We start from the raw sequence: 12,192 nt of genomic DNA on the forward strand, positions 1-12,192 counted from the left end.
CTGGTGGACTGGAACAGTAGTCAGGCTGGCAACTGGACCTGAGGGCTGAAGCAGAGGTAAGTATACTTGTGCAACAACTATTGCTCGGGCACCTCCATTTTGGAGGAGGTGCCTTATATATGACTCCTTAGGACGGCGCGCCCGGCCCCTTTAAGAGAGAGGATGCGCGCGCGCGCCCTAAGTACAGTGCCCGGGAAGCTGCGCGCACCGGCCGCAGCAGGAAGAGGAGCGCAGGAGGACACCGCGCGGGGAGCGGGGAGGTGAGAGGAACGGCGTCTCTGCCTAGCAGAAACGCTGATGCTACAAGCAGACAGCTGTGGGCTGATGTTTGTAGCCTGGAAAGGGGGTAATACTCATGAAGGTTCCCAAGCTATTAAATCAGCTCTCAGCTGTATACTTAGCCTTTACTGGTTATTAAAATGAGGGTCCCCCCAAAAAATTTTTTACGTGGAGTCAACAACCAGCAAAGGCTAGGCAGACAGCTGGCGGCTGATATTAACTCCTTTACCCCCGGGCCATTTTCCATTTTTGATTTTTGCTCCCCTTCTTCCCAGAGCCATAACTTTTTTATTTCTCAGTCAATATGGCCGTGTGAGGGCTTATTTTTTGCAGGACAAGTTGAACTTTTGAACGAAATCATTAGTTTTACCATATCATATACTGGAAAATGGAAATAAATTCCAAGTGCGGTGAAATTGCAAAAAAAGTGCAATTCCACAATAGTTTTTTGGGATTTTTTTTACCACGTTCACTGAATGCTAAAACTGACCTGCCATTATTAGTCTCCAGGTTATTTTTAGACACCAAACATGTATAGGTTCTTTTTTATTTAAGAGGTGAAAAAAGAATCCAAAGTTTGCTAAAAAAAAATGGCGCCATTTTCTGAGACCTGTAGCGTCTCCATTGTTCGTGATTTGCGGCTGGATGAGGGCTTAGTTTTTGCACGCCGAGCTGATGTTTTTATTGATACAATTTTGTGGTAGATACGATGTTTTGATTGCCCGTTTTATTGCATTTTATTGCAATGTTGCGGGTACCAAAAAAACGTAATTCTGGCTTTTAGAATTTTTTTCTCATTATACCATTTATCGATTGGATAATTTTTTTTTATTTTGACAGATCGTGACAATACCAAATATGTGTATGTGTGGGTTTTTTTTATACGGTTTTATTTTGAATGGGGCGAAAGGGGGGTGATTTAAACTTTTACATTTTTTTTATATTTTTGAAAACATTTATTTTTTACGATTTGCATGCTTCAATAGTTTCCATGGGAGACTAGAAGCAGCGCTTGTCAGATCTCCGGTACTATATACAGGCGATGATCAGATCGCCTGTGTGTAGTAGATTTGCTTACTTGCTATGAGCGCCGACCACTGGGTGGCGCTCCTAGCAATCTGGCAATGACAACCACAGGGGTCTCCTGCAGACCCCGGGTTGTCATGCCAACCCTTTGGTGACCCGCGATCATGTGACGGGGTCGCCGATGGGCGAGGACAATGGCGCGCTTCCCGGAAGCGCGAGTTAAATGCCGCTGTCAGAGATTGACAGCGGCATTTAACTAGTAAACAGCAGCGAGTGGATCGTGATTCCACCCGCAGCTGTTGCGGACACATGTCAGCTGTACAGATCAGATGTCATGTGCCCGGAAATGGCTCAGCGCCGGAGCCCGCACCAAACAAGGGGATCTGACATGGGGCGTACTAATACGCCCCACATCAGAAAGGGGCTAATAGCCTAGGAAGGGGCCCCCTCCCAGACTACAAACATCAGCTCTCAGCTGCACCAGAAAAGGCGCATCCATATAATATATATATATATATATATATATATATGTATTTATATATAAAATAATGTTTCCTTGGAAAACTGTGTAAATTACATAGAGAATTTCTCTATGTAAAAGCCCATGTTAAAATCGCATTGCAATCGGATCGCATACACATGACAATCGGATGTAAAGCGGATTCTAGGTGTGAAAAATCGCGTTGTTCTCACATGACAATCGTCCGTTTCTTCTTTCAAGATAGCGTAAAGTTTTTTATCACACATATGGGTATGAACACTCAGACGTAGGCTGCTGCATCTGAGTCTCCGCCTCCTTTGGGCATACACTCCCAAAAAAAGTGCACGGCAGAGCGCACGTTCGCTCTGCCCGTCACCATTGCGGTCTATGGCACTATCAGAGCATACGTCCAGGCCCCATTTTGCGGGGAATTTTAGGACGTATGCCCTACGGGAACACAGAACGCTATGTGAAAGCACCCTCATACTGAAGCTCCAGAAGGCAGGACTAGGGGAAACTATATGCAGATGAGTAGAGAACTGGCTGAAAAACAGGAGACAAAGTCGTCGTAAATGGTACATTCTATAGAGCAGAGGTCCCCAACCTTTTTTGCACCAGGGACCGGCTTTAAGCAAGACCAGTTTTCCACGGCCCGGTGGGGGTGGGGGCGGGGCTTTGGTCATATGGGGGTGGGGTTATGGAGGGGTGGAGCTGTATGGGGAGGATGCTGGCGGGACCTCGGTGTACAGCGCTGCTAAGTAGCAGCATTGTACATTGAGCGTCAGTGTATACAGCGCTGCTGCTTAGCAGCGCTACACACTGAACACCGGTACCGGGAGCCGTGTCACTGAAGCCAGTCTGCTGCCCCAGCACGCCCCACATAACATGTTCTGCCGGGGGCGTGTCAGTGAGGAGAGCCTGCCGCCCCACCCCGTCAGGAACACACCATGCTGTGCAGGAGGGCCGCGTCACTAAGACCCGCCCGACGCCCCACCCCGTACTGCATAATGTTCTCTGCCGGGAGCTGCGAGCTGTCACGGCTATGGCAGAAAACATTATAAATCCACACAGAGCGAGCTCTGACCAGGCGCAGGGCCGCGGAGCTAGCTGTCAGCGGCGCCGCGGACCGGCTGAAAAACCCCAACGGCCCGGTCCTGGTCCGCGGACCGGCGGTTGGGGACCTCTGCTATAGAGTATAGGGGATATAGTCAGCAGTGGGGACCGCAGGGATCTGTACCTGGACAAATTCTTCTTAATCTCTTTATTAATGGCCTGCTGGTTGGGATTGAGAGTAAAGTATCAGTCTTTGCTGACAATGATTAAAGGAAGGATAGGCATATATCAGGCACCAATCACCCAAAGTAAAACAATATAAGCTGGGATGCCCAAAAAAAATTAAAAGGTACTTTATTGATGCCAAACCATACACAGGAATGAGTATAAAAACAATTAAAAACAGACAAGAAGGTAGGGGAATAGCTTTTGTAACAAAGCTTAATCAGCATGTCATACTAAGCAAGGTAAAAAAGACAAACTCATAAAATAGCAAAAAAGCGTGCAAAAATGTAAATACAATAAACAAGGGTTACCCAAAGGCCCAGTTAAACAGTAGTGTAGTTTGAATTAAGTGTAAAATGCACTAAGCTGCCTGTAATGATAATATGAACCCAGTGCAACATAGAGGGTTAAGATATCAATAACTTATCAAAGTGTTAAGCATGAATTATTCATAGGAACCACAAGGAATGCAACCCTCAATATGAAGCGGGAAGAGGAAGAGAGTCACAGACCTCACACATTACGCCACAGAAATGTATCTTCCATAGGGGTAACAGTCTTTCCTGACGACACCAAACTCTAAGTTATTAGAAACTTACCTTGACAGTACAATATTACAAAACACTCTTTATAAAGATGTCTGAAAGGGCAAATGAGATTTAATGTAGATAAATGTAGAGTAATGTACCTAGGTCAGAGTAATCCTATTGCTGCATATACATTAAATGGAAGCATACTCTTTTACATTACAGGAGACAGACTTGGTTATTCTGGTTACAAGTAAACAGAGCAGCAATACTCAATGTCAAGGAGCAGCTGCAAAAGCAGAGAAGATTTTAGGGTGCATAAAAAGAGATGTGATCCCAATGTATTCTTACCCCTCTATTAATCACTTGTAAGGCCACATCAGGGATCCAGCTTTGGGATCCACATTTTAAAAATGATATTCAGAAGTTAGAGTGTGACGCTGAGTCACATCTCACGGACAAGCCGTTAGTTGAAATAGACAAGTACTTCAAGGTCAATAGCCAGGAGGGTACATCAATAAATTGAGGGCAGAGACAAAGGTGTAGTCAGGTAACAGTATGAAGTCAAAATACCAGGATCAGATCAAATGGTTTAGCCAAACCGATGATCAGAACGAGGTCAAGGTTAGGCAACAATCGATCACCCAAGTAAAGCGCTAGACACAGAGAAAACAAACCACACTGAGCCAGAGGTATGGTTGGCAGCTATCTGGGACTGTCAGCCCACTTAAGTAGCTGAGTAATGAAGGGAACAGGGAGCACGTGAAAGAGCTCAGCACCTCCCAGTCTCAGATTGGACGGACGAGCTGTCAATCAAAACATAGACAGCTCAGCAAGCCTCTCCACTAGACTGGATGACTGAGCTGTCAATCACTGCATCCTAAAACACACTGAGGGGTGGAATCGTTACACAGAGTTAGTTCAAAGGCAGGCAATCAGATTATTACAATGGATGGAAGACCTCCCATATGATGAGAAGTTAAAAAAAAGTTGGGCATGTTTAGTTTAGAAAAAAGACATCTCAGTGGAGATCTCATTTATATGTACAAATGTGTGGTCAATAGAAAGCACTGGCACATGACTTACTCCTTTCAAAGGCCATACTAAAAATCAGCGGCACTCATTACGGGTGGAAGAAAGGCGATTCTGGCAGCTAAATAAGAAAGGGTTCTTTACGGTTAGAGCAGTCAGACTAAGTACTGCCCCACCATAAGAGGTAGTAACAGCAGACACAACAATAGCTTTTAAAAAAGGGCTGGATGATTTCCTCAGTGCATATAACATTGTGGGTTATAGATAATGTAGTGACAAAAAATGTATATTTGGTGGACAAAGGTTGAACTTGATGAACCTAGGTCTTTTTTCAACCGATGTAACTATGAATTGCCTGATGAGAGAGTTCCATCAGCAACGTTAGATGGTAGGGGTTTCTGAGGGTCCGGTGGCTATTTGTAGAAGTGGGGGTACTAACATAGCTCAGTTTGGAGATTCAATCAGGTGACCTGTTGCTGCGTGGTCGGTTCTTCTGTCTGCTCAGCTATTGCCTTTTCTTCCCTGTCCAAATGCTGATGGTTTCTATGGTCTTTGTTATAATATCTTGGTTTGCTCCTCTTCAACTGTTTCTCATTTTCCCATTTTGGTTTACCCTATCACATTCTGGGTGGGATTTTCTATCTTCACCTTTCCCTTCACTGCACTTCATTTCTGGCTATACCTCTTGATGGATGTGTGTTCAGAAGTTCCAGCCCTTCAGCTAAGGGGCTTACCTTGCTTGGTAAAATCCAGTTATATTTTTGCAGTGAGTCTGTTATGCTTTCCCTCCCAGCAACTTTTCCTTCTACCACTGTAAGGTTTCTGGGAGGTTGTACTTCTTCCTTTCATTTTTGGTTCTCCTTAGCTTGCCTTCTTTGCCCTATATGAATGTGTTTTAGTTTCTTGTATCTTACTTCACACTTTCCTTTCCCCTTGTTGACAGTGTGTTGCGGCCTCCCCTCTGGTTCCTCAGGAGGTGCAAGAAACCCCCTCAACAGCCTATTAGGGAGTTAGGCCCGAGTCTATACAGAGACCAGTTGGGTGTAGTTGCAGCGTTCTCCCCTGTGTGGGTTCTCCAGTGGCTATCAAGATGCGCTTTCTGGTTAAAACATTTCTCACATTCTGAACATGAAAAAGGCTTCTCCCTTGTGTAACTCTGGTGTCTAACAAGATGCGTTTTCGAGTTAAAAAATATCCCCCATCCTAAACAAGTTTCTCTGTGGTGCGAGTTTTCTGATGTGTGATAAGATTTGATTTCTGTATAAAACATTTCCCACATTCTGACCATGAATAAGAGTTCTCCCCTGTGTGAATTCTCTGGTGACTAACAAGATCTGATCTCTGGTTAAAACATTTCCCCTACTCTGAACAGGAAAAAAGTTTCTTCGCTGTGTGAGTTCTCTGATGTTTGATAAGACTTGATTTCTCTGTAAAACATTTTCCGCATTCTGAACAGGAAAAAGGCTTCTCCCCTGTGTGAATTCTCTGATGTTTGATAAGACTTGATTTCTCTGTAAAACATTTTCCGCATTCTGAACAGGAAAAAGGCTTCTCCCCTGTGTGAATTCTCTGATGTTTGATAAGACTTGATTTCTTTGGAAAACATTTCCCACATTCTGAACATGAAAAAGGTTTTTCCCCTGTGTGAATTCTTTGATGTATAACAATAGTTGATTTGTCTGTAAAACATTTCCCACATTCTGAACATGAAAAAGGCTTCTCCCCTCTGTGGATTCTCTGATGGCTATCAAAATTCGTTTTCCATTTAAAACATTTCCCACATTCTGAACATGAAAAAGGCTTCTCCCCTGTATGAGTTACTTGGTGTGTAACAAGATTACATTTCTGTCTAAAATATTTCCCACATTCTGGACATGAAAATGGCTTCTCCCCAGTGTGAGTTCGCTGATGTGTATGAAGAGTTGATTTCTCTGTAAAACATTTTCCACATTCTGAACAGGAAAAAGGCTTCTCCCCGGTGTGAGTTCTCTGATGTTTGATAAGACTTGATTTGTCTGTAAAACATTTTCCACATTCTGAACAGGAAAAAGGCTTCTCCCCTGTGTGAGTTCTCTGATGTTTGATAAGACTTGATTTCTCTGTAATACATTTCCCACATTCTGAACATGAAAATGGCTTCTCCCCTGAGTGAGTTCTCTGATGTTTGATAAGACTTGATTTCTCTGTAAAACATTTTCCACATTCTGAACATAAGAAAGGCTTCTCCCCTGTGTGAATTCTCTGGTGACTAACAAGATCTGATTTCTGGTTAAAACATATCTCACATTCTGAACAGGAAAAAGGCTTCTCCCCTGTGTGAGTTCGCTGATGCTTGATAAGATTTGATTTCTGTGAAAAACATTTTCCACATTGTGAACATGAAAATGGCTTCTCCCCTGTGTGAGTTCTTTGATGTGTAACAAGAGTTGATTTATCTGTAAAACCTTTCCCACATTCTGAACAGGAAAAAGGCTTCTCCCCTGTGTGGGTCCTCTGGTGTCTAAGAAGATGCGATTTCCGGTTAAAACATCTCTCACACTTGGAACAAGAAAATCTATTCTCTGCTGTGCAAATCTTTTGATGTTTAAAAAAAGACTTTTCGAGGGGAAAACTATTTCCATATTCTGAGTGTGAAAATGGCTTCTTTGCTTTAGGGGCAATTTGTTTTTTAATGCTTATTTCAGGACTTTGATTTTCCTTAGTAGTCAGTAATGAATCAGAAGACAGGAGCTGTTTCGATTGATCAGATGATAGATCTCTGCTGTGAAGGGATGATGGTATATCTGGAGTAATGGCATTCATTTCAGTTGTATCCTGTGGGATCTCAAGATCATCTGATTTAAAACTTGAAGATGTCAGTTGTCTCTTTGATCTCCTGGTACAGTCATCTGCCAAGAATAAAACCAATTATTATTTTTGAAGAAAATATCCTTGAGATTTATATTTTTGAACATTTCTACTTAAACAGTCCATAAAAATGGCAAGTTATGTAAAAATATTGAATTATTCACCAAGACAATGACAGTTCACATTCTAATAGAAAAGCTCATAGGATGAACCAGTAGAGCGTGGTGTTATAATAGTAATAATAATAATAATTATTATTATATCCACTAATATCCACTCCACTAATCCTCACTCTCCTTCGCTATCCAAAACCCCAGCACCCTCTAACCAAATCACCATTTCTCCTTCCCGCTTAACCCCCCACCTGACCTCATCTGCAGACCTGCTCCTCAACCTCAGATCTATCCTACCAAAACATAAAACAAGCCGGACACTCTCCTTCTCCCACCTGCTCTCCGTCTATCTGCTTCTCCTCGCTGCTGGCGACATTTCTCCCAATCCTGGACCCCCACAGCTTACACCCTCCACAAATTCCCCCACCTATCGCTTCCAACCAACTGCAAACTACCGCAACCTCTCCTAAGTAAAACCTGTGCCCCTGATGCTCACCCCCCTGCTTCCTCTCTCTGGAGCACTCTGGAATGCCCGCTCTGTCTGCAACAAGCTCCATTTTGTCCACGACCTCTTTACCTCTCGCAATCTCTCCTTCCTGGGCATCACAGAGACATGGCTGACACCCTCCAACACTGTCTCCCCTGCTGAACTGTGTTACGGTGGCCTCCACATCACCCACACTCCTCGCCCTAGTAACAGACATGGTGGAGGAGTGGGTTTTCTCCTTTCTACCACCTTTCTGCACCTTTAGCCCTATCCCACCTCTACCCTCCCTTATTCTCCCTTCTTTTGAAGTCTACTCTCCCTCCAACCTCTAAGTGGCTGTCATATTCCGACCTTCAGGTCCGGTCACTGCCTTTATTGACCAATTCTCCACCTGGCTTCCTTACTTTCTCTCTGCTGACATTCCCACAATCATCATGGGCGATTTCAACATCCCCACTGACACTCGCCAGCCAGCAGCACCAAACTCCTGTCGCTTACTTCATCCTTTGGACTTACTCAGTGGTCCTCCTCAGCCACCCACACAGACGGACACACACTACACCTCATCTTCACCCAACTCTGTTCCCTATCTAACCTTACAACCTCCCCCCTACCCTTATCTGACCACCATCTACTCCCGTTCTCATCCCTGTCCTCTTCACTCGTCAACCATGTCCAGCAACTAGCACACCCCCACAGAAACCTTGCACATCTAGACACTCCCACACGCTCTGACTCTATTCTACCACTGACATCCATATCTACACTTCATAACACAGACAGCGCCACTGCTTTCTACAATGCCACTCTAACATCAGCTATTAACTCACTCGCCCCTCTTATGCATGGCAGAGCACGACAAGTCAATAGGCAACCCTGGCACAACAAACTCACTAAACAGCTTTGACAAGTTCCAGGGGTGCGGAGCGGCGTTGGAAGAAAACACATTCTCAAGATGACTTCACTACATTCAAACAAGCAACACTCGCATTCAAATCAGCACTCGCCTCTGCTAAACAGGCCTACTTCACAACCCTCATATCCTCCCTATCCTACAACCCCAAACAGCTATACAACACTTTTAAGTCTCTCCTCCGCCCTCCACTGCCTCCTCCGACCTCCGTCATCTCTGCTGAGGAGTTTGCCACACACTTCAAAAACAAGATTGACCAAACACGGCAACCCCTTTGTCTTCCAGACCATTGCCCTTCCCCCATAACCTCCCTTCCCAACATCACGGAAGGAGACGTTACTCGTCTCCTCTCCAAATCACACCTCACCACTTGTGCACTCGACCCCATTCCATCCCACCTCCTCTCCAATCTCACCCCCACATTCATCCCATCCCTAACCCACCTCTTTAACCTATCACTAACTTCTGGTACCTTCTCTGCTGCCTTCAAACATGCCACAATCACGCTTATCCTCAAAAAGCCACCCCTTGATCCAACCACCTTGTCCAGCTACTGCCCCATATCGTTTACCCATTTGCCTCCAAACTCCTTGAGCAACACGTTCTCGCTGAACTTTCCTCTCACTTCTCATTTAATTCTCTCTTCGACAACCGACAATCCGGCTTCCGCCCCCACCATTCCACTGAAACTGCCCTTACCAAAATCACCAATGGCTTACTTACAGCCAAAGCTAACAGATAATTCTCTGTACTCTTGACCTGTCTTCCGCTTTCGACACGGTTGACCACTGCCTCCTACTACAGATCCTCTATTCCTTTGGTGTCAAAAACTTTGCACAATCCTGGATCTCCTCATACCTTTCCAACCGCACATTTAGGGTCTCCCACTACCACACTACCTCCTCACCCTGCCCCCTCTCTGTTGGAGTCCCTCAAGGCTCTGTCCTAGGACCCCCTACTCTTCTCAATCTATACCCTTGGCCTGGGACAGCTCATAAAATCCCATGGCTTCCAGTACCATCTGTACGCTGATGACACCCAGATCTACCTCTCTGGTCCAGATGTCACCTCTCTGCTGTCCAGAATCCCAGCATGTCTAGCAGCCATATCCTCCTTCCTCTCCTCCTGCTTCCTCAAGCTCAATGTGGACAAAACTGAACTCATCATCTTTCCCCCATCTCACATATCTTCCCCACCTGACCTTTTTATCACAATAAAGTACACCACACTTTCCCCAGTACCGGCAATCCGCTGCCTCGGAGTAACCCTTGACTCTACCCTGTCCTTCAAACCCCACATCCAAGCTCTTGCCACCTCCAGCTCAAAAATATTTCCAGAATCCGTCCTTTCCTCAACCCTCAATCTACTAAACTGCTTGTGCATGCCCTCATCATTTCCCGTCTAGACTACTGCAACATCCTCCTCTGTGGCCTTCCTGCTAACACTCTCACACCCCTCCAGTCCATCCTTATCTCTGCTGCGCGACTAGTTCATCTCTCGCCTCGCTATTCCTCTGCTACCCCCCTTTGCAAATCCCTTCACTGGCTCCCAATTGCCCAGTGTATCCAGTTCAAACTACTAACACTGACCTACAAAGCCATTCATAACCTCTCTCCTCTGTACATCTCTGAACTAATCTCCTGAAACATGTCCTTACGTAATCTCCGGCCTTCCCAAGACCTCCTTCTCTTCTACACACTTATTCGTTCCTCGCCCAATCGCCTCCAAGATTTCTCCCGAATATCCCCCATCCTATGGAATTCTGTGCCTCAACAAGTCTGATTATCCGCCACACTTGGATCCATCAGACGGAACCTGAAAATCCATCTCTTCAAACAAGCTTACAGCCTGCCATGACCTTGCCTGCTGCCTCCACATCAACACCGGAGCTACCGCAAGCCCCCAACCTACTGTCTTCTTCCCCATTCTTGTAGAATGTAAACCCACAAGGAAGTGTCCTGTTCCCTCTGTACCAGTCTATCATTGTTTATTTGTTACTGTAAGTGATATCTGTATTTGGGTTGTAACCCCTCCTTATGTACAGCACCATGGCATCAATGGCGAAATATAAATAAATAATAATTTTTATAGCGCCAACATATTCCGCAGCACTTTACAATTTTAGGGGGGCTTGTACAGACTAAAAGACGTTACAGAATAAGCATAACTCAGATATTAAAAGGAATAAGGGCCCTGCTCGCAAGCTTACAGTCTATAAGGAAATAGGGAAGACACAAAAGGTAAAATGTACATATATTGTAAAATACAGCCATAATATGCTAAATAGGGTCAGTACATAACACTACATGAACTGGTCACCAGCGAGTATGTGTACAGTCCAGACAGAAGCTATTAAGTGCATGGATGGTATGAACATGATTTTGGAGAAAATTTTAATATGGGCCAAACTGGGACAGTTAGATAAGTATGTTGAGACGATAGACCAGACTAAAGAAATTAGTTTTTAGGGCACGCTTAAAAATGTGGATATTGGGAATTAATTGAGTTGTCCTGGGTAGTGTATTCCAAAGAATTGGCGCAGCATGCGAGAAATCTTGGAGACGGGAGTGGGAAGTTCGGATTATGGAGGATTTTAGTTTTAAGTCATTAGCAGAGCAGAAGGCACGGGTAGGGGGTAGACTGAGACGAGTGAGGAGATGTAAAGTGGTGCTGAATCGTGGAGAGCTTTGTGGGTAACAGTGATAAGTTTATATTGAACTCTGTATTGGATGGGCAACCAGTGCAATGACTGACCCAGGGAAGAGGCATCGGTGTATCGGCTGGTGAGGAATAGGATCCTGGCTGCTGCGTTCAGGATGGATTGGAGAGGGGAAAGTTTAGAAAGAGGGAGACCGATTAACAAAGAGTTGCAATAGTCCAGACGACAATGAATAAGAGGTACAGTAAGCGTTTTTGCCGAGTCAACGGTAAGAAAAGTTCTGATTCTAGAGATGTTTTTGAGGTGTAGATGACACGAGCGAGTGAGTGATTTGATGTTAGGAGTGAAGGAAAGATATGAATCAAGTATGACCCCAAGACAGTGGGCATGTTGCTGGGGAATAATGGTGGAGCCACAAACGGAGATGGCAATATCGGGCATTGGTAGGTTAGTGGAGGGAGGAAATGCGAGTAGTTCAGTTTTTGACAAATTCAATTTTAGATAAAGAGAGGACATATTGTTAGAGACAGCGGAAATACAATCACTGGTA

The 12,192-nt window shown here is 44.7% G+C and overlaps 2 protein-coding genes across 2 annotated transcripts in view; one reads left to right on the top strand and one right to left on the bottom strand.

Annotated features, from left to right (window-relative positions):
- LOC141271986 (uncharacterized) overlaps positions 1 to 12,192 on the top strand; it is a 1,184,418-nt gene that overhangs the window by 949,797 nt on the left and 222,429 nt on the right. The window lies entirely within an intron of this gene.
- LOC141271977 (uncharacterized) overlaps positions 1 to 12,192 on the bottom strand; it is a 73,567-nt gene that overhangs the window by 22,180 nt on the left and 39,195 nt on the right. Inside the window, exon 7 of the mRNA XM_073682237.1 lies at positions 6,042 to 7,511. Within this exon, the coding sequence (XP_073538338.1) occupies positions 6,042 to 7,511 (1,470 nt within the window). The remainder of the gene's footprint in view (positions 1 to 6,041; positions 7,512 to 12,192) is intronic.

This window comes from Phyllobates terribilis, unplaced genomic scaffold (assembly GCF_046119375.1).
Source record: "Phyllobates terribilis strain yellow unplaced genomic scaffold, ASM4611937v1 Scaffold_5__5_contigs__length_657084704, whole genome shotgun sequence".
Taxonomy (NCBI): domain Eukaryota; kingdom Metazoa; phylum Chordata; class Amphibia; order Anura; family Dendrobatidae; genus Phyllobates; species Phyllobates terribilis.